The 22,487-nt window shown below is 31.2% G+C and overlaps 2 protein-coding genes across 4 annotated transcripts; one reads left to right on the top strand and one right to left on the bottom strand.

Moving 5' to 3' along the window:
• Nucleotides 1-1,443: 1,443 nt before the first annotated feature.
• Nucleotides 1,444-4,931, top strand: LOC107492014 (uncharacterized). Of its 2 annotated transcripts, XM_016112974.3 has the most exons (9): nucleotides 1,444-1,622; nucleotides 1,898-2,172; nucleotides 2,611-2,984; nucleotides 3,133-3,382; nucleotides 3,495-3,660; nucleotides 3,730-3,832; nucleotides 3,965-4,093; nucleotides 4,208-4,423; nucleotides 4,525-4,931. In XM_016112974.3, the coding sequence occupies exons 2-9, from the start codon at nucleotides 1,929-1,931 to the stop codon at nucleotides 4,804-4,806; spliced, it is 1,764 nt and encodes a 587-aa protein (XP_015968460.1). In that variant the 5' UTR covers nucleotides 1,444-1,622; nucleotides 1,898-1,928; the 3' UTR covers nucleotides 4,807-4,931. The 2 variants fall into 2 exon arrangements, with proteins under 2 accessions (XP_015968460.1, XP_015968461.1); XM_016112975.3 differs by lacking the exon at nucleotides 1,444-1,622 and having other exon boundaries at nucleotides 1,642-2,172.
• A 70-nt stretch (nucleotides 4,932-5,001) lies between these two features.
• Nucleotides 5,002-9,144, bottom strand: LOC107492013 (uncharacterized). 2 transcript variants are annotated; one of them, XM_016112971.3, is made up of 4 exons: nucleotides 8,826-9,144; nucleotides 8,659-8,700; nucleotides 6,300-8,376; nucleotides 5,002-5,793 (listed from the first exon to the last, which is right to left on the bottom strand). In XM_016112971.3, exons 3-4 carry the CDS (start codon nucleotides 7,962-7,964, stop codon nucleotides 5,404-5,406), a joined length of 2,055 nt encoding a protein of 684 aa, XP_015968457.1. In that variant the 5' UTR covers nucleotides 7,965-8,376; nucleotides 8,659-8,700; nucleotides 8,826-9,144; the 3' UTR covers nucleotides 5,002-5,403. The 2 variants fall into 2 exon arrangements, with proteins under 2 accessions (XP_015968457.1, XP_015968456.1); XM_016112970.3 differs by lacking the exon at nucleotides 8,659-8,700.
• Between the last annotated feature and the right edge of the window lie 13,343 nt (nucleotides 9,145-22,487).

Genomic DNA, 22,487 nt, shown 5'->3' with positions numbered 1-22,487 from the left:
GAAAACAAAATCACCCATCATGTTATTTGAACTACTTTAATCAACTCAGTTAATATTATATTCTGCTCCTCATTTATTAATAATTATATCACACCTGATATTTTGTGTAACTATGGTATGCTTATTACGTAAAATAAACATTTAATTTGAAGTAAAAAAAATACAAAATTAATTTAACCCCAAAATTTTCAATATTATTTTGAAGCAAAAGAAATACTATTATATTATACATTAATATGAGGGGGTGTTCAAATCTAAATCGATCCAAATTAAATCGTCCATCCAATTCAATTCAAATCAAAAATCGATTAAAACCGCACTAATTCGAATTTGATTGGATTCTATTTTTTACAAACTGCTGGATTAGATCGGATTTCGGATCTATTTTTTATAACCGATCCAATCCAATTCAAATCACACAATGTACTATAATATTATTATTTTATTATTATATTTACAATTATACTTATAAGATGTTCAATTTGTTATACATTTTTCTATTATTCATGTATTATTATTATTTAATAAAAATTTTATGTTCAAAATGTTATTTATTTATTTATTTTAACTAACCTATAATTTTATTTCTATTGTTATGTTATGTTGATTTTTTAAGATATTGTTAAGACTTATTATATTATTGTTGGTTATTTAAAATTTGATGTTGAGACTTGTTATGTGTATTTAATTTTTTTATTTAAAAAATCACAAATCTAAACCGCTTGTAATCGGATCGTATTTTCAAAAAAGTTCATCCAATTCAAACCGTCACATAAATTAAAATATTGGATGGCTTTTTTCTTTAAAACCTAAGCAATCCGTAAACACCCCCTAATTAATATGGTCTTTGGAGTAGTAAGGACTAGGAGTACTATAATTGATAATTTTCAGTTCAAGATCCAAAACCAGCATCCAAGTATCCAACCCCCTTTTAAATGAATTTTATTATAAGCCAGAATAAAAATATTTAATTAGAAAAAGAATAAATAACCATAATTGAAAAGCAAAAAGAAGAAAGGAAAAGTGTATCACAGCCAAGAGGCTCTCCAAAAAGAGAACAACTCTATATTCGTTTTGTTTTAACTAATCACAATTAGAGCTCACATAATTTTCAAAAAGAGAAAGTCAACATAGCATGCATGGAAAGTTTGCGTGTGGTTCCATTCCTTCTGTCCATATCCAAAAACCACCATAACAATTAGATGAATGACTGTTGTAATTAATAAAAGATTAAAGAAAAAAAAGGATTAATTAATTGGAGGCTTAGCTTTTGGTTGAGCTGAGGGAAGTTCATCTAGAAATGTGAGAGGGGACCAGCCATACATTGCAACAAAGCATAGAGCCATAGATTGAGTGAGTGATAATCATCAGAATATATAAACCAAGTGGCAACTTCACCAGCTGCCACCAAATCTAACCTTCTTTCTTTCTTTCTTTATTTCTGTATTTCCATTGGAGATTGGTGTTACTAACTCTTACTATTAATAATAATAATATTAAAAGCACAAGAAAGAAAGGGTGTGCAGGTAAAAATCAGGCTCCACAGACACTGTTTCTCTAAAAAGTTGTTGCCACTCACATTCTTATCTTGTTTCACGGATTGTGTTTTTGTTTTTTTCATGGTACGTCACCTTCTTCCTCTTCTTCCCCTCAAAACTTTGCTTGCTTATGCCGTATTATAAAAGTATTCTCCTCTTCTTGGGTGATTAATTATTTAGTGATTATTAGACATTGTTCTTTAATCTTTACACTTAAAGAAGAAAACTATGCATGTGAATTCTATTTCCTTATTCCTAGCTCCATCCAAAAGTAGCGGGGATGCTTTTCTTGCTCCATCAACATCATTGACCTCTTTAGTCTTTCCCTCTCTTCATAGACTTTTTTTCTGCCTTTGAAGCTTCTTGAAGGAGCCTAATTGCCAGAAAACCATGGAGGCAGTGAATCAGAAATCTCTTGAGAGAGCGGTTTCAATGAGAGCCTTGCAAATGGGAAACTCATTTCCATGTATGGTTTGTGTTGTTGGATTCCTCTTTGGAGTGTGCCTTGCCTCTTTCATCTTGGCTGCTCTTACTTCCACTGGAACCTTTCAGCTTGGCATTGGTCGCTTCTCATTCTCAATGCTTAATTTAACATTCCATTCTGACTCTCTTTCTCACTCTAATAATACCATAAGTAAGTCAATCTTCTTCTACTTTTGATTATCTTTATTTCTATGTTTCTGTTTTTGTTTCTACCATTTGATGATGGTTCTTAATTGAAGTGGAACATGACAAATTCAGTACACTTTGTTAATCTTGTTGAAAAAGGAACAACAATTATTGGCTAAATTTAAAGCAAAGAATATTGGATTCTTCAATTGATGATTAGATGAATGAATGAATAAATTCTAAGGCTTGTACCTGAAGCAACTTGAAATCATACCAACACTTTCTTTAGGCTACTCTGTCCGAATATGGCACATTATTTTGCATTGCATAATCAATCAATATTAAATTTTCTTGGGACATTCTTGCAGTTATCAATTTGGATATGATCAATTTTATAGGGGTCTTAGATTATATAAATGTCAAATGTCATAATTTATTTTTTCTCTTATGGTGACAAGAACAGACTGCAATGTTAATGCTAAGGGAACACAGAGGCTAACAGATTTCAACAGCAGAAAAGATAAAGAAAATGAGGATAGTGTCTCTATGCTTTATTCAGGTTGGAGTTGTGTGTTAACTAAATCTGAAAGTGAGGCAAATGAGTGCTTGCACAAACTTGGAATCAGTAGGTCCATTTTGCCTTATGCCCCACATTTGGAAGACTGCAAAGCCAGGACACAGCTATTCGAACGTCTCGATAAGCGAACAGGAAATGAGAACTTCCCTCAATGGACAAGTTGGAAAGGATTTTTGGACATGCACCATGTTGCTACAACCAGTGACCAGACTCAAAATTTCAGGCATCAAGCTGTAACTAAGGGTGCTTATCCACCTTGGGTATGTCTTTTTAGTATTTGTGCCATATTGTGAGATTTCTTCGGCATAAGGTCGAATCGCGTAAGCTAGACTCACCAATTATAATGTCAACTACTTGCCGGTTCAAACTTCAAACTTAAACCATTTTCTTATTATAAGCTTTTGGCAGATTGCAGGATCTGATGAAGAAAATTACCCATTGACTAGGAAAGTGCAACGTGACATATGGATCCATCAGCATCCCTTAAACTGCAGCAATCCGGATGTCAAGTTCCTTGTAGCTGACTGGGAAAAATTACCAGGATTCGGCATTGGTGCTCAGTTTGCTGGAATGAGTGGACTCCTTGCTATTGCAATCAATGAAGGCAGAGTTCTTGTAACTAAATATTACAATAGAGCTGACCATGGTGGCTGCAAAGGTATAATTAAAAAGACCAATACAGTTGCTTGCTTCATCTCTTCTGATTTAGGTTCAATTCAGTTTTAACAACTTTTGCATACAATCATTGTGAACATAAAATGTGTATGCAGGGTCTTCCCGGTCTAGTTGGAGTTGTTACTTCTTTCCAGAAGCCTCCCTAGAGTGTCGTCGACGAGCATTAGAACTAATGAAAAGCGAAGATGCTTGGAGTAAAGGAATTTTGACTGTGAAAGAAAATTACACATCAAAGCATATATGGGCAGGGCCAACTCCTAGGTAGGTTCCAACTACAACTGCAGTTATACATTAATGATTACTTAAAGAATTTTAGTTTTTATGGTGCAGAATATGGGGTGAACCGTGGAGGTATCTGCAACCAACAACTGATATAAATGGCAGCTTGATTACTTCACATAGAAAGATGGATATGCGGTGGTGGAGGGCACAGGTAGGGTACTCATAAGAAATGCATAAAAGAGTTATGTCCACATTTTCCCAATTTTCTTCAGTGATCAGTTTCCCTCTTATTTTGTGTGACTGCTTCATGAAGTCATGTTGATGCCACAAATATTGTTTCCAGGCTGTGCGTTACTTAATGAGGTTCCCAACTGAGTACACATGCAGCCTATTGAATGAAGCTCGACATGCTGCATTCGGAAAATTAGCTGCGAAAATGGTGCATGAAGGTCTTGCTGGAGACTGGACAAAGGTTAACTTACTAAAATACTTTTTGGGACAAAAAAGACTGACTTAGAGAAGAATATACATGACCATGAAAATTGCTTTTGATTTTGTTATAATTTTGCTTCTGGTGGTATTTCAGGGAAGTAATAATAAGCCAAGATCTGAAATTGATGAATATGTGTGGTCCAATCACAAGCCATGGGTTCCTAGGCCTCTTCTAAGCATGCATGTAAGGATGGGAGACAAAGCATGTGAAATGAAAGTGGTTGAATTTGAAGAATACATGCATCTTGCTGATAGGATTAGGAGGCACTTCCCAAACCTCAACAACATTTGGCTCTCCACTGAGATGCAGGTACTAGTACTACTACTACTACTACTACACATCTACTTAATTTTTCAAACGTTGTTCTTGTTAAAAGTGTCTGACATTACTAAGAACCTAACTTGATTCAGGAAGTCATTGACAAAACCAAAGAATATTCTCATTGGAACTTTCACTATACAAAGGTAAGACGCCAAGACAGGATGAATGTGTCAATGGCTGAGTATGAAGCCAGCCTTGGGAGGGAGACCAGCACCAATTACCCACTGGTTAATTTCCTCATGGCTGCTGACTCTGATTTCTTCATTGGAGCATTGGGTTCTTCATGGTGCTTCCTCATAGATGGTATGAGAAATACTGGGGGGAAGGTAATGGCTGGCTATTTGAGCGTTAACAAAGACAGATTTTGGTAGAATAATTCTACCTCTTGTAAATTAATATATAGTTATTAAGTCTTTTATTTTTGTTGATATGACATGGATTCTTTGTAGTATGTGTCAAAAATAGTTCGTGGAAATAAGATTAAAGTTCTTTACTATTTCCGGTTTATGATGTTTCCTTTTCAAAAGAAGATTCAAATTCTTGATGACAGACAGAACAACAAACAATGAAGAGAATGCCACTCTCAAAAGTGTAATCTAGATAATCATTGACATAGGTGTAGATACAAATATTGGTGACTAATGAAAATTAGAATGAAGCCACGCGATTGAAGGAGGAGTATAAACTCTTCCTCTTCAATTTTCACTTCACATGACAATACAACAATTTCTAGAAGAAAAAGCTTTCTTCGCCAAACTTGAGAAGAAATAAAAAAATAAAGGCACATTTTTCTTAGCTAGTAACAAACAATTGGTTGCCCAAGAAATCTCTAGTAGAATATTCTTGGAGAAACAATCCAATGCAGAATGAGAAAGTCAGCTGTGGCTGTTTGCACAAAAAAAGACTCTTTGTGCAACAATTATCAAAGTGGAAATATACCCAGAGACCGTGAATCCATGTTGTTACTATTATTCTTCAAGGTCTTCAGTTCCTTGATGCAAAGCACCACCCTCACTACCTCTTGCTGCTGTCTGCTTCTTATTTTTCTTACTTCTGGCTTTCTTAGCCTTCATTCTGCGTTTCTTCTCATTGGCATCCACCCATTTGTAGTCCGAAGGTATGTTGAAAGGGTCAACTTCATCTTTGTATCTGTGACTATCGGAGTCGCTGGACTGCCCTCCGCGACTTCCTTTCATCCATGAAATCCACGATGTTGAACCCTCCGGTTCCTTGGATTTCGCATCCTGGAAATGTGCTGGGCTGGAGAGTGGAGTTGAAAACTCCTCTGTTGGCTGAAGCTCCTCAAACTTTGTAAAGGTGACGAGAACCCGAATGGTAGGGACTATTGGGATAGCAACCTGAGTGGCACCAGAGATTATTATCGTTAAAAAACAGAAGCCTTTGTATAACAACGCTGACAATGACAAACCAATTAACCATCAGGTTAAGACCCAGACAGGCAGAAATCAGGCACTCCACTCGCATTTTAGTAACTTATGTTTAGTATAGTATAGCTTGAAATCTAAATCAAATTAGCAAATGAAATCCATGAAGTGAGAAGTCAAAACATGGCCAGAACTACTTGTCAAACAATTAATCAAAACGAAACGAAAAAATTAAAGGGGCAAACCGCTCCAATTCATTGTTTTACTCAGACTATGATAGATAATACTAACAGCAGTATCATGTCATGTCATGCACAAATACCAGTACAAGAATAACCAAACAATAGAAACAGAATCAAGTCACATGAATCTCCTCAATATTCTGAAGCTTTAAGTTGCCAACTCCAAAATAATGCAATGTACAGAAAAATGATGCCTAAAAAATTAAAAACCTATAGTTATTATGGTAATATGATTACCTTGACGGGAAAAGTTCCAAGAGGAAGCTTAGTTGTCAAAAGCTCCCTCAGTCTTCTAACAGCCTTAACCTTATTTGCTAAGATGTCAAGTAGAGGCAAAAGCTCATCCGTTTTCAAAGGGAAATCTGGTGTTAACCACAAGACAGGTCTTAAACCTTTTTTATACTCACTCTCATTCTTAGACTCAGCAGCTGTTCCTTTCTTCTTCTTCTTCTTATTGCTTTTGTCTTTTCCCTTCCTAGTGTCTCCACTATCTTCCTTCAAGTCAGATGCTGACTTTTGCTGATCACTTGACTTCTGGTTGCTACCTTCTGAGCCAAACTTCGAAACTTTCTTCAAAGTTTTTGACTCCTCAGGATCATCACTGCTACTCTTGATGTTTTTCTTGTTCCAACCAAACCAACTCTTCTTCTCTTTAACCACACCATTGCCTTCAGGATTCTCAAAGGTAGCTGCTGAGCCATTTTCTTGACTGTCTCCATGTTCCTCATCATCACACACCATATCAGGATTCCCCATACGTAGTGCAGAATCCAGTTGCATTCTTTCCTCAGCAGTCAATACATCATCATACTCATCATTGTTTTCCCCATTTATCATACTTTCTCCATCCTCCACAGCAAAAAGCTCTTCGTCTGACATAGCACCTGGCACCCGTCTTGATTTCACACTAACCATCACATGAAGCATGTCATAAACTTTTGCCTTCCAGTTCCCAACCATCTCAGTCTTCTCTTGGCGCCTCCAATTTAAATGGGGAATAAGCTCAGCCTGCGTAACATCAATACCCGGCCTATACATATTTGTCTGAGACATCAAGGAAACTTCATGAGCAACTTCAGCTTCTGTTGGTTGTGTACCAGCACCTTCCAAAGCATTTGTTATTTCCTTTTCTTTATGAGAAAGAGCAATCAAAGAACCAGGTGGCAGAGTTACATTACCATCCTCAGAAGCATATCCATCTCCAAGAAACAAAAATGTCTGGTCTGATCGTTGGATGCGTAAACCGTCAAAACCAGCAAGTGTCATATCAGCACGAAGATTAGAACCACGCTTCCAGATGCGATATGTGTCTGAAGGAGCTATGCGTCCAATAAAAGGAATGACAGAGCTCTCAAAATGGAAAGTTATCTCCATATAAAAGTCACGTATGCGAGCTGCCGAAGCAATGATGCGGGGAAGTCTACGACACCATTTAGCCCAAGCCAGAGGTTGATAATGCCGCGCGATAATCATGGCAATTGCTTCCTCCCTGGTGCACACTGCTTCTTGGAGAGCACTCCAACCATTCTCATTCTGAAGACTCCAATCTGCGCCTGCAGCCATCAATATCTCAGCAGAGATTGGATCTCTGAGACGTACTGCAAGGTGAAGAGGGGTCTCCCTACCAGGAACATCACGTCGATCAATAACTGCAGAGACCTCATCAGCTCGAAGCTCAGCGGCAAGAGATTCAGCCTCTGTATTCACCTCACCAGCCTTGGCAAGCCTAGGCAGGGTGGAAACAATGCGCTGTAAGGCAACATGGTCGCGCCTGGCAACAGCCAAGTGGGCAGGACTATGTGCATATTTAGCTAAATCTTCCACTGATTTGTCCCCTATCTCTCTCTCTTCTCTCCTAGCCCCTCCTATACTACCATCATGAACAATTCCATTTGTTTCCATGGTTGGTCAATCTTGTGTTACGATGCAGAATTGCCACAGGCCTCACTCACACCATTGCTTTGCTTTTACGATTCACAAACAGTAAGCAATTGCCATGGTTTAAATTGACTAGGGAAGACCACCAAAACGGGGTAACTTGTGCCTACTTGAATAGTAGTATAAATTTGTTGCTCTCCCCTGCCACGATGAAGCTCCACTATTAAATTGGCAGGGACTACTTGAACTGGGCAAAATTTTTTTGAAGAAAGAACAACAATAAATATAATATTTTGGGGAACTGTGCTTTGCTTCAAATTCCTTCACCATTCCTGATTCTCCCCCCAAAATTCGAACTCGAACTCCCAAGTACAAGCGTGCAAGGGGGTGATCTTGCGGTCCATGGAAAAGGAGCTCCAATCAAATCAAATTAAATCTGCAAAAACAAAAAAAACAAAAAAAACTGAGTCGAGAACCACCGAACAGTAACAGTAACAAACAAGGATTTATGCATAGCATAAGCTAAGATCAATTCCACCCACTACGCGGTTCTTAGCAGCACCCCTCCAATTGTAACCGCAACGAGTAACATGGGGTAAAAAATATATATAATTTTAAATAAATAAATAAATAAATAAATTATAGAGCAGGTTGATGAAGTTGAAAGCAACAAATTTGAGAAATTGACAGGGGGGAGTTGGGAAGATAGAGAGTAAACCTAGAAAATTTGGTAGCATTTGGGAGGGTAAAGTTAAAGTGTCTGCATCAATGGAAGAGGAAGAAGTGAAAGATCCGTGAATGATTAGTGTCTTTTAGTTTGCATGAATTTCCGAATGAGTTTTCAGCAAACAAGAATCCAAGAGAAAAAAAAAAAGTACTACGTACCTGACTCTGAATTATCACAGCAAAATTGAGAGAGAAACAGAGCGATCTAGTTCAGTGTGAATGATTGTAGTAGCTCCCGCTTCAGCTTCTTAGGGTTGTTCCTCTTCCTTCAACTTCGAACTTCAAAGTTCCCCAAATTGTTTGAAAAAAAAAAAAGAAAAAAGAAAAAGAAAAGAAGAGGAAAGGAAAGGTGATCGGACGGTGGATATGAAAGAGGAAGATGGGATCTGACGGTGAGGATTGGATGGACCATTAAATGGTGAAAAGGGACAACACAACTCAAAAGGAAAGAGAGGGGGACTCCCGCTGGACTCGCCTCCTATATTTTCTCTGACAAGGGTCTTTTTAAAAGTTAAAACTGTAATCTAGGAGAGTTATTTAAAAACTTTTTAATTAATTAATTAATTAACTAATATAATGTAATATACTACTGTTATGCCATTAATTTAAAAGTTTTACTTTTACACTCAAATTTTAGAAATAGTAAAACAACTTTTATATTACCATTAGTCATTGTAATAATGTGGTGGTGGTTGTTGTGCGTTGCATTTGCAGTAGTGAAGAAACGGGATTCTCCCTCTACTTTCAAGGGTCTGTTTGGCAAACCCGTTTGAGAGGATAAAAGTGCGTTAAAATTCTTTGAACGCTATTTTTTAACGTTTAGCAATCTTTTTTCTCTAAACGTAAAAGTGATTTTGCAGCTTAAAAACGCGTTTACTGAAAGCAAAAAATTGTTGCTTCTGCATTCACTTCAACGGGAGTTCACCTTTGATGATCATTATTGGTTTTTTCCAAAAGAATTTTCATATTTGTTTCAAGTCATTTCAAATATTTTAAATTTTTTTTCAATTTTTAGTTTTTTTATATTTTAATTTTTTTATTAAATTTGTTATTTTAATTCTATTATAATATAAATTATTGATCTTATTTAAAATGATAAAGTAAATAAAAAACTAATCATACATAATAATGGAATCATAAGTAATACTTAATAATAAATAAAAGAATACCGAAAGTACTAATAAAATTATAGAATATTTTTTGTTTGATATTGTAAAATTTATTATTATAATTCTTGTTCATCAAACTAAAGTAAAATTTTATAAAAAATATTATATAAAAAATATACTAAAAGAAGTATAAAAAAAGATTAAATATATTAAAAAACAATATTATAATTTAATATTATATTTTTTTAGTAATTAACTAATTATCTATCTAAAAGTGATTTTAATTAATATTATCAAAACAATTTCATTTTATTAAAATCAATTTTAGTATAAAATTGCCAAACATAGATCATGTTAGGACAAACTCACTTCTATCCAAAATCAATTTTACAAAATCACTTTTATTCAAACTCCAGTTTGGTCAATTCTAATCCAAACACACACCAAAATTAACAAATTTTTTCCTGTAAATGATTAAATATAATTCCCTTTTTTTATTTATAGAGTAATAATCCCATTTACTTTTATGCCTTGCCATGTTCGGTGAACTAACTCAATTTAGTTTACTTTGTTGATGAGTTAGTTACTTTGAAGAGGATCCCCTGCAAGATTACTTTTCTCATGGCTATTGATTGTAGCTCCAGCAAGGGTAAATCATTCATGCTTTCTTCCTCTCCTTTTTTTTTAGTAAAATGGTAAATAAATTTTTTAAAATTTATATTTCGAATAAATTAGTTTTAAAAAAAATACTAGTAAAATTTTTATGATAATAAATGTGAATAATTTATGTTCAAATTAAATTTTTTACATTGATTATGGGAGTTAATATGATAGTAATATATCTATATTTGCTATTGTAAAAAACTCCATTCATATTTTTTTTAATTTTAATATGTCTAAAGTGTAGATCTTTAAAAACTTATTTGTTATTTTACTTTTTTTTTTTTGTTCAAGCTCTCTTTTTAGTAACATCTGCTTTAGTTTGAATAATTATATAAAAAATAAAAACTTTTAACAAAAATTTAAAGTTACTTTAATTTTGTAATTATAATAAAACAAAAAACGATATCTAAACTTTAAAAAATGCTGTTTATACTTTGTAGTATTTACAAATAGGAAAGTTTAGGAACTAACACTTTTACTAAATTTTAACCAATATTTAACCAGTAAAAAAAATAAGTAGTCTCACACTATTAGATGTAATCTCACACAATTAAAAACATCAATAATAATAATTGATGATTATAAATTACAAAATCTGATGGCCTCCTAACATTCCTCTAAAATAGGCTTCTATTATTTTATTCACTTCTTAATAATTAAGAAGAAAAAGTGAAAAACTGTGTCCCTCAAAATTGTTTTAGGACTAACTTTTTAATTAAAACAAGTGAATATAATGAGAAATAAATGGTCGAGTTAACTAGTATCAAAGAGATTAACAAATTGCAGTAACTTAAAGCGATAATTACATGCATAGCTAGCATGATTTCGTTTCTAGTTACTGGCTTCACAAGAGTTCATCATGAACCATCATTGTTTACGTACGCGTACGCTGAAATACTTGTTATTGATTGCAATGAAACTTCAAATGAAAAACTTTCTTATGTGCAAGAATTTCGCTTGAGAATATATAGCAAATATTCCAATGCTATTTGTGAGAGACTAATTATAACCCTATAACTAACTCTTTAAAGCAGGGCAAACAAATAAGGCAGAATTATAATAATTGTGGGAGAATACTCGAAAGAGATTAACGTCAAGTTAGACGAAAATTTTCAAATTTTCCAATAAAATTGTAGATGCGAAATTATTAGTAAGGGTCAGTCTTTGTTCTTTTGATTTGATAAAATTAACGATGAATTATTAGTCCTTTGGAGGCATAAGTATTTTATAGCAATGTGTTTTTTTTTATTAATAAAGTGATAAATAAATCTCCGAAAATTTAAGTACATTTTGGATAAATTAATACTTAAAAAAAATATTAATAAAATTTGTTAGAATGACAGATGTAAATATATTATTTTTAAATTAGTTCTTTATAATTAAAATAAAAAATTTAAATTTAAATTTTTATTCACGTTTGTTAATCTAGAGAATTTTATTTAGAATAAAATTAAAATATCTAACAAGAAGCTAAGATGTGTTTGTCTTTGTCCTTCACTTTGCAGTCGAATTTCCAAGTTGTGGCGGTTTAGACGAAGTCTTAGTATGCCGTGGGGTTTCCTAAGCACTCTACAAGGAACAAGCTTTGTCATGCGTTGATATTTTCTCCATTATATGAGTTCTATCTTACATTTAAATACCATTTGATCATAAACTTTGTTAATTGCAAAAACATACTACCATGCATAATGCATTATTTGGTAATTAACCCAATCTCGTTGTATACTTGAAGGATAAATTACTAATTGATTATATCTTTACATTAGCACTGTTAAAATGGTGAGGGCTTATATTCACAGGGCTATTTATTTAATTTTGGTTAACTAGGATATGAGTTTAATTAGGAAATTAATTTTTTAATATCAATTAATTTTTTGTAATTATTTTAGTATTTTAAATTTTAAATTCTAAATTTTATACCTAAATTTTAATTCTAAATATTACACCCTTCAAAAAATTAAGAGTTAAAAAAATAATTTTACAATAAAAAAGTTGATTAATTAAAAGTTCGATTATATTATGGAGATAATAGTCAAAATTATCTTATTTAACTTAATATATATAACATCTATAATTACATACTTATTATATTTATATAGAATATTACTCAATTGTTCTAATAATAATTAGAATACAAAATAAAATAAGTGATAATTAAGGAATGCAAAATAATATATCGTTGAATATTTTTTAAAATAAAAGAGTTCAATTTACTAAAATAGAACAAGAAAAAAAGAACAATAAAAAACATAAAAGTGATAAAATTAAGGATTTAGTTAATATGTGTCTTTAAAACATACAATAAACTTACTACTAGTAAAAGATTTTAAATATTTTCATTTAATGAATACAAAACAAATATATTAAAAAATTAAATTTATTATATTTTCAATGAAAAATTTCTCTTAAAGCACATAATAGATAAATCTTAAAACTAAAAATGTAAAACATATTGCTCACTCTTGGGTTATCTCTGTCGTTATCATCAACAAGTATTAAAATTGATAATTGTTCACTCCTGCATTATCTCTACTATTATTATCAACAAATATATATTAAAATTGATAATACTTCGCTTGTAATTTTTAATCGATGTAACAACGACTTTCATAAATATTTGTTTTAAAAGATCATTTGATTTCTTTTTAATCAAACACTTAAAATGACAGAAAAAATAAATCTATTAACCATTTTTTGCGGTCTTCCTTTAAACTACTTTACGTTAGTCTTTTATTAATTTTTTATAATTATTAAAAATATATTTCATTCCTAAAAACCAGGATTAAATTTAAAGCTAAAAAAGTGAAGTTTAATTTTTTTTTATAACCGTTAAATTTTATTAAAGGCTTTTGTGAGTTTGTCAGCTTTGTGGACCATACTAGGGGTGCCATATCCCATATGCGTTTATATTAGTGAGTTTATGATAAAATTTAGAAGACATTCTGGTCTTGTGTTTGTCCTATTTTTGCTTGAGACTCACATGCAATGCATCGTAAGTTGTTCTTGGTCCCCGTTGCTGTTGTGGGCCTAATTAAGCTCACTAATAAAACTTTGTTTAGCCTCTTTTAATGTTTTCTTGGCCTTCTTTTTCTTATTTACTGCCTTGAATCTCTCGCTCTAGCAAGTAGCAACTATAGTATAGGCAATGGAAACAACTCAAGATCTTAGGACTTAGGAGTGCTTGCTTTCACTAGTCCCCACCTTAATTTGTCCACAATATTCTTTGTTATTTCTTTTTGTACAATGTCACTGTCACATTGTAGGATCTATCGGACATGTTACAAGTTACAACTTATAACTCTGTTAATTAAGGTTGCATTTGTTTATAGAGATAGGACACTGAGACAATAACACAGAGACACAAAATTGTGTTTGATAGAGGAGACATAGATAGAGACAATGTGTCCAAAGATACTGAATTAGTGTATTTTGTGTCCATCCAGACACGGAGACACTAACAATGACACAATTTTTTTTTATTATTCTTGTTAATTTTTCATAATTATATTTTTTATTATTATATTTTTCATCTCAAATTTTTTTGAATAAAAAAATGAGAATAAATTAAATTTTTATATTTTGTTCTAGTTTATCATCAAACAAGATACAAAAACACAAAATTTTGTATCTCTATCCATCAGTGTCTTATTATATCTTATTCTCAATCTTGTCCTGTCTTATTTTTGAAAACAAGCGCATCCTAAGGTACACAGAGGCAAAGGCAGAGCTTAATACTAGAAACTATATATGAAGTGACAATAAAAACATCAATGTGTAATTTGGGGTCACTGAACCAACAAATTTAGTGTGTTTTGATTAGACTTCTACCGAGATTCAAAATCAATATTTTGGTCAAAAGGTGATGGTTGTAGTTCCTGCATGTTCCAGGCAGAGACTCATGCAGTAGACCTGTTTGTATATTCTTGAAAAGTCTTTTGCGCATGCAGAAATTTTCTGTGTGTTCTTGAACCTTTTTTAACAGATTTTGAAGACTCTATGGGGGTGTTATATAATTTTATCAGTACTCTTATACATAAGGGTTCCAGTAGTTGTGTTAATGAAGAAAAATGACAAGACTTGCTATTACTCTACTTCAAATCTTTGATTGACACAAGAAAATACCCCTTTTTAAGGGTAAAGTTGTTGAGGATGATAAGGATGACGTGTACAAGGATAAAATAGGGAAAATTTGACTGTTTATTGATTTACAAAAGGTTAATAATAGAGATAGAATTAAAATTTATTTTAAATAATAAAAATAAAATTAAATCAGATTAACCGTAAGTTATATTTTTTAAATTTTAGAGTAAATACTCAATTTGATCTTTGTCTATTTTCATGAAGAATAAGGTAATTTTTGTCTAAAAAAATGAACACTTCAGACTTCAACTTTTTTATTTTAAGACAATACGATCTCTCTATTAAAAAACGTTAAATAGTAATAAAAATTAATTTTGTGAGAGTTTTATTTGTAATTTGTGAAAATTTTAAACTTTCACAAACTATTAATAATTTTGTTTTTGAAAAATTCTTTTACTAATAGTAGGTAAGTGGAGAAAGATTATTGATGGAAATGATGTCATAAGAAAAAAAAAATAATTGTGGTACGAAAACTTAAAAAAAAACATCGAATAAGGAATAAAAAATAAAATATTAATGTTGATGATATTGGTATTAGTGATGATGACGATAAAGGAGATAACAATGATGATAAAATATGATTACACAATAGATATATAGAAGTAGAAGTGATAATAATAAAGATGAAGAAGATGGTGGTCAGAGGCGGAGTTAGAAATTTTTTTAGAAGCGGCGAACATAAAAAATATAAGTTAAGAAGAGAGAAAAATTAATAATTAAAAGATAGTTAAACTAAAAAATTGGAAACTTAGGAGAAGCCACTAATGGTGGTAATAACTAATAAATAATGGCCTATGGTCATAGTTGATCATATTGTTAAAAAAATTTTGGGGAAGGGGAGGTTAAACCTCCACAAAATACAAAATAAAACCTTCCATAAAATATAAGTAAGATTTTTACAAGAGTAATTATCGCAAACTTTTTAATAGAAAAATCGTATTGTTCAAAATAAAAAGGTTTATGATTAAAATGTTTTTTTAATAGAAATTGCTTTATCCTTCATAAAAAATGGATAAAGATCGAGTTAAGTGTTTATTCTAAATTTTATTAAAAAAAAGTGAAATTTATTTACACTAAATAATAATAAATTTTCATGTTTTGCTTGCTTACTAACTACTTCTATCTTCTCTTTAGCCTCAACATAAGTAGAAGAAACTGGGTTTGCTCTGATTAGGAAGAAATTTTAAGAAACATACTACCAATCAGTATTATTATATGATATTTTATTATGTATATAACAACAACAACAAAGCCTTGTCTTATTAGGTGGAGTCGACTACATGAATCAAACGGCGGCACGGCGCTATTGAGCTATGTCATGTATTATGTTTACAAAGAGACCATTTACATGTAGATCTCGTTTGACCACCTCATGGATTGTCTTCTTAGGTCTTCCTCTACCTTTCACCCTTTGTCCATCTTCCATCTCATCCACTCTTCTAACTGGGTGTTCTGTCAGTCTTTTTCTCATGTGTCCAAACCACCTGAGACGCGATTCTACCATCTTTTTCACAATTGGTGCTACTCCAACTCTCTCCCTTATATTTTCGTTCCTTATTTTATCCAATCGCGTATGACCACTCATCCATCTCAACATCTTCATCTCTGTCACACTCAACTTATGTTCGTGCTCCCCTTTGGCCGCCCAACACTCCGTACTATAAAGCATAACCAGTCTTATAGCAGTGCGATAGAATCTACCTTTAAGTTTTAAAAGCACTTTTTTGTCGCATATAAAACCAGACGCACTCCGTCATTTTGACCAACCTGCTTGGATCCTATGATTTACATCCTGTTTAATCTCTCCATTATCCTATATGATGCATCTAAGATACTTAAAACTTTTAAATTTTTGTAGGATGTTTTCTCCAATTTCACCTTTATATTAGGATTTTTCCTTTTCAAACCGAACTTACATTTCATATATTCCATCTTGCTTTGGCTTATGCACAGATCATACACTTTTAGAGCTTCTCTCCATAAGTCCAACTTCTTATTTAGGTCTTTCCTTGACTCTCTCATAAGGAAGATATCATCGGCAAAAAGCATGCACCATGGCACAAGCTCTTGGATGTGTGATGCGTGAGCATCTTCTCTATCTTTTTCCTAGTGAATTTGCATTCAAATTGTTGAATTTAATCAAGATTTAATTACCTTTAGCCACTATGAATGCTACTTTGAGTTGTTTGCAATTTCTGTTTATTTCAGGTAGCATTCGAATGGATTTGACAAAGTTTTGTAGCAAAAAAGGAAGAAAACGAATGATGCTGTCAACCCCGACCTCTTTGCACTCAAACAAAAATAACTTGAGTTACAGAGATCCAATTGATATGTTTTTAGCAGCATTGGAAATCTAACTTTCAGAGCTTTCCAACGATATATAATAGTATACCATTTTCTTCCATTTTGTATGGACCACTCCATGCCAAACTTGGATTCCCCAAATTTGGCGCCACCAAGAAGCTCCAAGGAGAATTCACACTGCCATCTCCACGCCAAACTTGAGTTTTCTCAAGTTCGGCACCAAATCAAAGGCTCCAAGAAAGGCTTGCACTGCCATCTCCACGCCGAACTTGAGTTTTCTCAAGTTCAGCGCCAGCATGAAGACTCCAAAGAAAGCATTGCGCACAATCTCCACGCCAAACTTGGATTCTTCCAAGTTTGGCGCCAAAATGAAGAATGCCAAGGGAATATATGCTGTCCACTCCACGCCGAACTTGGATTCTTCCAAGTTTGGTGCCAACCCTAATGCAATTGGTGGTCCCCAACCTCGTTCAACAAAGGTTGCACAAATCCTTCGATTAAAATCTGATTAAATTTTTATTTTATTTATAACTAGGAAAATATATTATTTAGTTTAGAAAATATATTTTGCATTTATTAGGATTAGATATAAAATGGAAAAGAATCAGCCCTTTGGGCTCATCTCTTCTCTTCTACCTCATTCCGCAATTTTACAGTTTTTACGAATCCTAGTTTTCTCTCTGAACCATGGCAACTAAACCTCCACTGTTAAGGTTAGGAGCTCTATCTATTGTATGGATTGATACTATTATTTTTCTATTTTAATTCATGTACTGATTTATATTTCAAAAATTATTTTCGTTCTTTATTTTATGAATCTGGATGGAACGGAAGTATGACATTGGTTCTAATTGAGTTCTTGTATAACTTGGAAAAGCTCTTTACTTGAACAACAACTTGAAAACATATTCTCCTAAATTCTAATTATCTGGACTTAACAGGATACGTGACGTATAATCCTCTTATATTTGGGTAATTAGAGTCTTTGTGACATATAAACTAGAATTGAACTTCACCCTCTAATTGGAATTAAGTGACCAAGGAATTAGCAGTTGATGAATTTTAGAGGAGACTAAAAAGGTCTAAGGAATTAGGGTTTAGTCACATATAGTTTGCCATGAATTAAATCTTGCATGATTAAAATATTTAGTAAAAAAAGTCAATCCGAAAAATAGATATATCTAAAACCTTAACTGTTTCTCCATATATTATTCACAACTTGTTTACTGCCTGCTTTCTGATATTCTCTGATTTACCGTTTAATGCAATTGAACTCTCAAAACATCATTTTCTATTTGTCTCATTAAGTAATTCATTTAACCATTGTTTCTTAATCCATCAATACTCGTAGAATTGACCCTCATTTACCTGAGGTACTACTTTGTGATTCTAATAAATGAAATAAAAAATAGAAAGTTTGGACTGTGCTAAACAAAATATTAATGTCTCCTAAATATTTTTTTATCATTTTAGTAGTTTACTCGTGATTAAATTAGGTCAAACAACTTCGAATAAAAATCTAATTGCTAGTGTTATCTTTTAATGATATTATTCGATTGAATTTGTCATACATAATCTCAATCCTTCTGTCTCAGTCTCAATCTCTGAAAATAAATACTATCACATAAAATTTACTATAATTTTGTGATAATATAATATACAACATCGGTTCACATAAATGAGAGTGTAACACGCTACAATAACATTAAGAATACAAAACACGTTTTAAGACTTTTATTACCATTAATAATAAGCCTTAAAATCAACGTTTTTATTCATTAGAAGTCATAAAATAATATGAATTGCACTAATGGTATGAGCGCATAAGTAGAGGGCAAATAATGTGTGTTATACTAATAAATTAAATAAAAAATAGAAATTTTGGACTATCCTAAACAAAATATTAATGTCACTTAAATATTTTTTATCATTTTAATAGTTTACTCGTTATTAAATTAGGTAAAACAACCTCGAAAAAAAATCTAACAGCGAGTATTATCTTTTAATGATATTATTCAATTGAACATTTCATACTTAATCTCGATCCTTCCGTCTCAGGCTCAATCTCTAAAAATAAATACTATCACACAAAACTCACTCTAATTTTGTGCTAATATGATATACAACATTGGTTCCATAAATGATAATATAACACGTTACAGTAACATTAAGAATATAAGACATATTTTAAGGTTTTTATTACCATTAATAATAAGCATTAAAACCAACGTTCTTATTCATTAAAAGCCATAAAATAATATATATGAATTGCAATAATGGTGGGAGCGCATAAGTGGAGGACAAATAATGTGTGTTATTCTAATAAATGAAATAAAAAAATAGAAAGTTTAGACTATCAAAAACAAAATATTAATGTCTCCTAAATAATTTTTTTCATTTTAATAGTTTACTCGTTATTAAATTAGGTAAAATAACCTCGAATAAAAATCTAACTGCGAATGTTATCTTTTAATAAGATTATTCAATTGAACTTTTCTTAGTTAATCTCAATCATTGTGTCTTAATCTTAATCTCTGAAAACAAATACTATCGCAGAGAATTCACTCTAATTTTGGGCTAATATGGTATACTACATTGGTTCACATAAATGAGAGTATAACACGCTACAGTAACATTAAGAATACAAGACAAGTTTTAAGGCTTTTATTACCATTAATAATTAGCCATAAATCAATGTTCTTATTCATTAGAAGCCATAAAATAATATGAATTGCAATAAAGTTATGATCGCATAGGTGGAGGGAAAATAATGTTTGTGATTCTAATAAAGGAAATAAAAAATAGAAAGTTTGGACTATCCTAAACAAAATATTAATGTCTCCTAAATATTTTTTTTATCATTTTAATAGTTTACTCGTTATTAAATTAGGTAAAATAACCTCGAATAAAAATCTAACTATTAGTGTTATCTTTTAATGATATTATTCAACTGAATTTGAAATACTTAATCTCAATCATTCAGTCTCAGTCTCAATCTCTGAAATCAAATACTATCATAGAAAATTCACTCTAATTTTGGGCTAATATGATATACAACATTGGTTCACATAAATGAGAGTATAACACACTACAATAACATTAAGAATATAAGACACATTTTAAGACTTTTATTACCATTAATAATAAGCCTTAAAACCAACGTTCTTATTCATTAAAAGCCATAAAATAATATAAATCGCAATAATGGTAGGACCGGATAAGTGGAGGGCAAATAATGTGTGTTATTCTAATAAATGAAATAAAAAATAGAAAGTTTGGACTATCATAAACAAAATATTAATATCTCCTAAATATTTTTTTCATTTTAATAGTTTACTCGTTATTAAATTAGGTAAAACAACCTCAAAAAAATCTAACTGCGAGTGTTATCTTTTAATGAGATTATTCAATTGAACTTTTCTTAGTTAATCTCAATCATTCTATCTCAGTCTCAATCTCTGAAAATAAATACTATCGCAGAAAATTTACTCTAATTTTGGGCTAATATGGTATACAACATTGGTTCACATAAATGAAAGTATAACACGCTACAGTAACATTAAGAATACAAGACACATTTTAAGACTTTTATTAACATTAATAATGAGCTATAAAATCAATGCTTTTATTCATTAGAAGCCATAAAATGATATGAATTGCAAAAATGTTATGAGCGCATAGGTGGAGGAAAAATAATGTTTGTGATTCTAATAAAGGAAATAAAAAATAGAAAGTTTGGACTATCCTAAACAAGATATTAATGTCTCATAAATATTTTTTTATCATTTTAATAGTTTATTCATTATTAAATTAGGTAAAACAACCTCGAATAAAAATCTAACTGTTAGTGTTATCTTTTAATGATGTTATTCAACTGAACTCGTCATACTTAATCTCAATCCTTCAGTCTCAGTCTCAACCCTGAAAACAAATACTATCACAGAAAATTCACTCTAATTTTGGGCTAATATGGTATATAACATTAGTCACATAAATGATAGTATAACACGCTACAGTAACATTAAGAATACAAGACACGTTTTAAGGCTTTTATTACCATTAATAATAAACCTTAAAATCAACGTTCTTATTCATTAAAAGCCATAAAATAATATGAATTGCACTAATGGTATGAGCGCATAAGTGGAGGGCAAATAATGTGTGTTATACTAATAAATAAAATAAAAAATAGAAAGTTTGGACTATACTAGACAAAATAATAATGTTTCCTAAATATTTTTTTATCATTTTAATAGTTTATTGGTTATTAAATTAGGTCAAAAAACCTCGATTAAAAATCTAAGTACTAGTGTTATATTTTAATGATATTATTCAATTGAACTTGTCACATTTAATCTCAATCTTTCAATCTCATTCTCAATCCCTGAAAACAAATACTATCACAAAAAGTTCACTCTAATTTTGGACTAATATAGTATACAACATTGGTTAACATAAATGAGAGTATAACACGTTTCAGTAACATTAAGAATACAAGACACGTTTTAAGACTTTTATTACCATTAATAATGAGTCATAAAATCAACATTTTTATTCATTAAAAAATCATAAAATAATATGAATTGCAAGAATATTATGAGCGCATAAGTGGAGGGAAAATAATGTTTGTGATTCTAATAAATGAAATAAAAAATGGAAAGTTTGGATTGCGCTAAACAAAATATTAAAGTCTCCTAAATATTTTTTTATCATTTTAGTAGTTTACTCGTAATTAAATTAGGTCAAATAACCTCGAATAAAAATTTAATTGTTAGTGTTATCTTTTAATGATATTATTCAATTGAACTTGTCATACGTAATCTCAATCCTTCTGTCTCAGTTTCAATCTCTGAAAACAAATATTATCACATAAAATTTACTATAATTTTGTTCTAATATATTATACAACATTGTTTTACATAAATGAGAGTGTAACACGCTATGGTAACATTAAGAATACAAGACACGTTTTAAGGCTTTTATTACCATTAATAATGAGCCATAAAATCAATATTCTTATTCATTAAAAGCAATAAAATAATATGAATTGCAATATTGGTATGAGCGTATAAGTTGAGGAAAAATAATGTGTGTTATTCTAATAAATGAAATAAAAAATAAAACCTTTGGATTATGCTAAACAAAATATTAGTGTCTCCTAAATATTTTTTTCATTTTAATACTTCACTCGTTATTAAATTTAGTAAAATAACCTCGAATAAAAATCTAACTGTGAGTGTTATCTTTTAATGATATTATTCAATTGAACTTGTCATACTTAATCTCAATACTTCAGTCTCGGTCTTAATCTCTGAAAACAAATACTATCACATAAAATTTACTCTAATTTTGTGCTAATATAATATACAACATTGGTTTACATAAATGAGAGTATAACACACTACAGTAACATTAAGAATACAAGACAGGTTTTAAGGCTTTTATTACCATTATAATAAGCTTTAAAATCAACGTTCTTATTCATTAAAAGTCATAAAATAATATGAATTGCAACAATGGTGTGAGCGCATAAGTGGAGAGCAAATAATGTGTGTTATTCTAATAAATGAAATAAAAATAAAAAGTTTGGACTATCCTAAACAAA

Source organism: Arachis duranensis, chromosome 6 (genome assembly GCF_000817695.3).
Source record: "Arachis duranensis cultivar V14167 chromosome 6, aradu.V14167.gnm2.J7QH, whole genome shotgun sequence".
In the NCBI taxonomy this organism is placed as follows: domain Eukaryota; kingdom Viridiplantae; phylum Streptophyta; class Magnoliopsida; order Fabales; family Fabaceae; genus Arachis; species Arachis duranensis.
The sequence above is the reverse complement of the archived record's forward strand: the minus strand, read 5'-3'. Positions and strand labels throughout refer to the sequence as shown.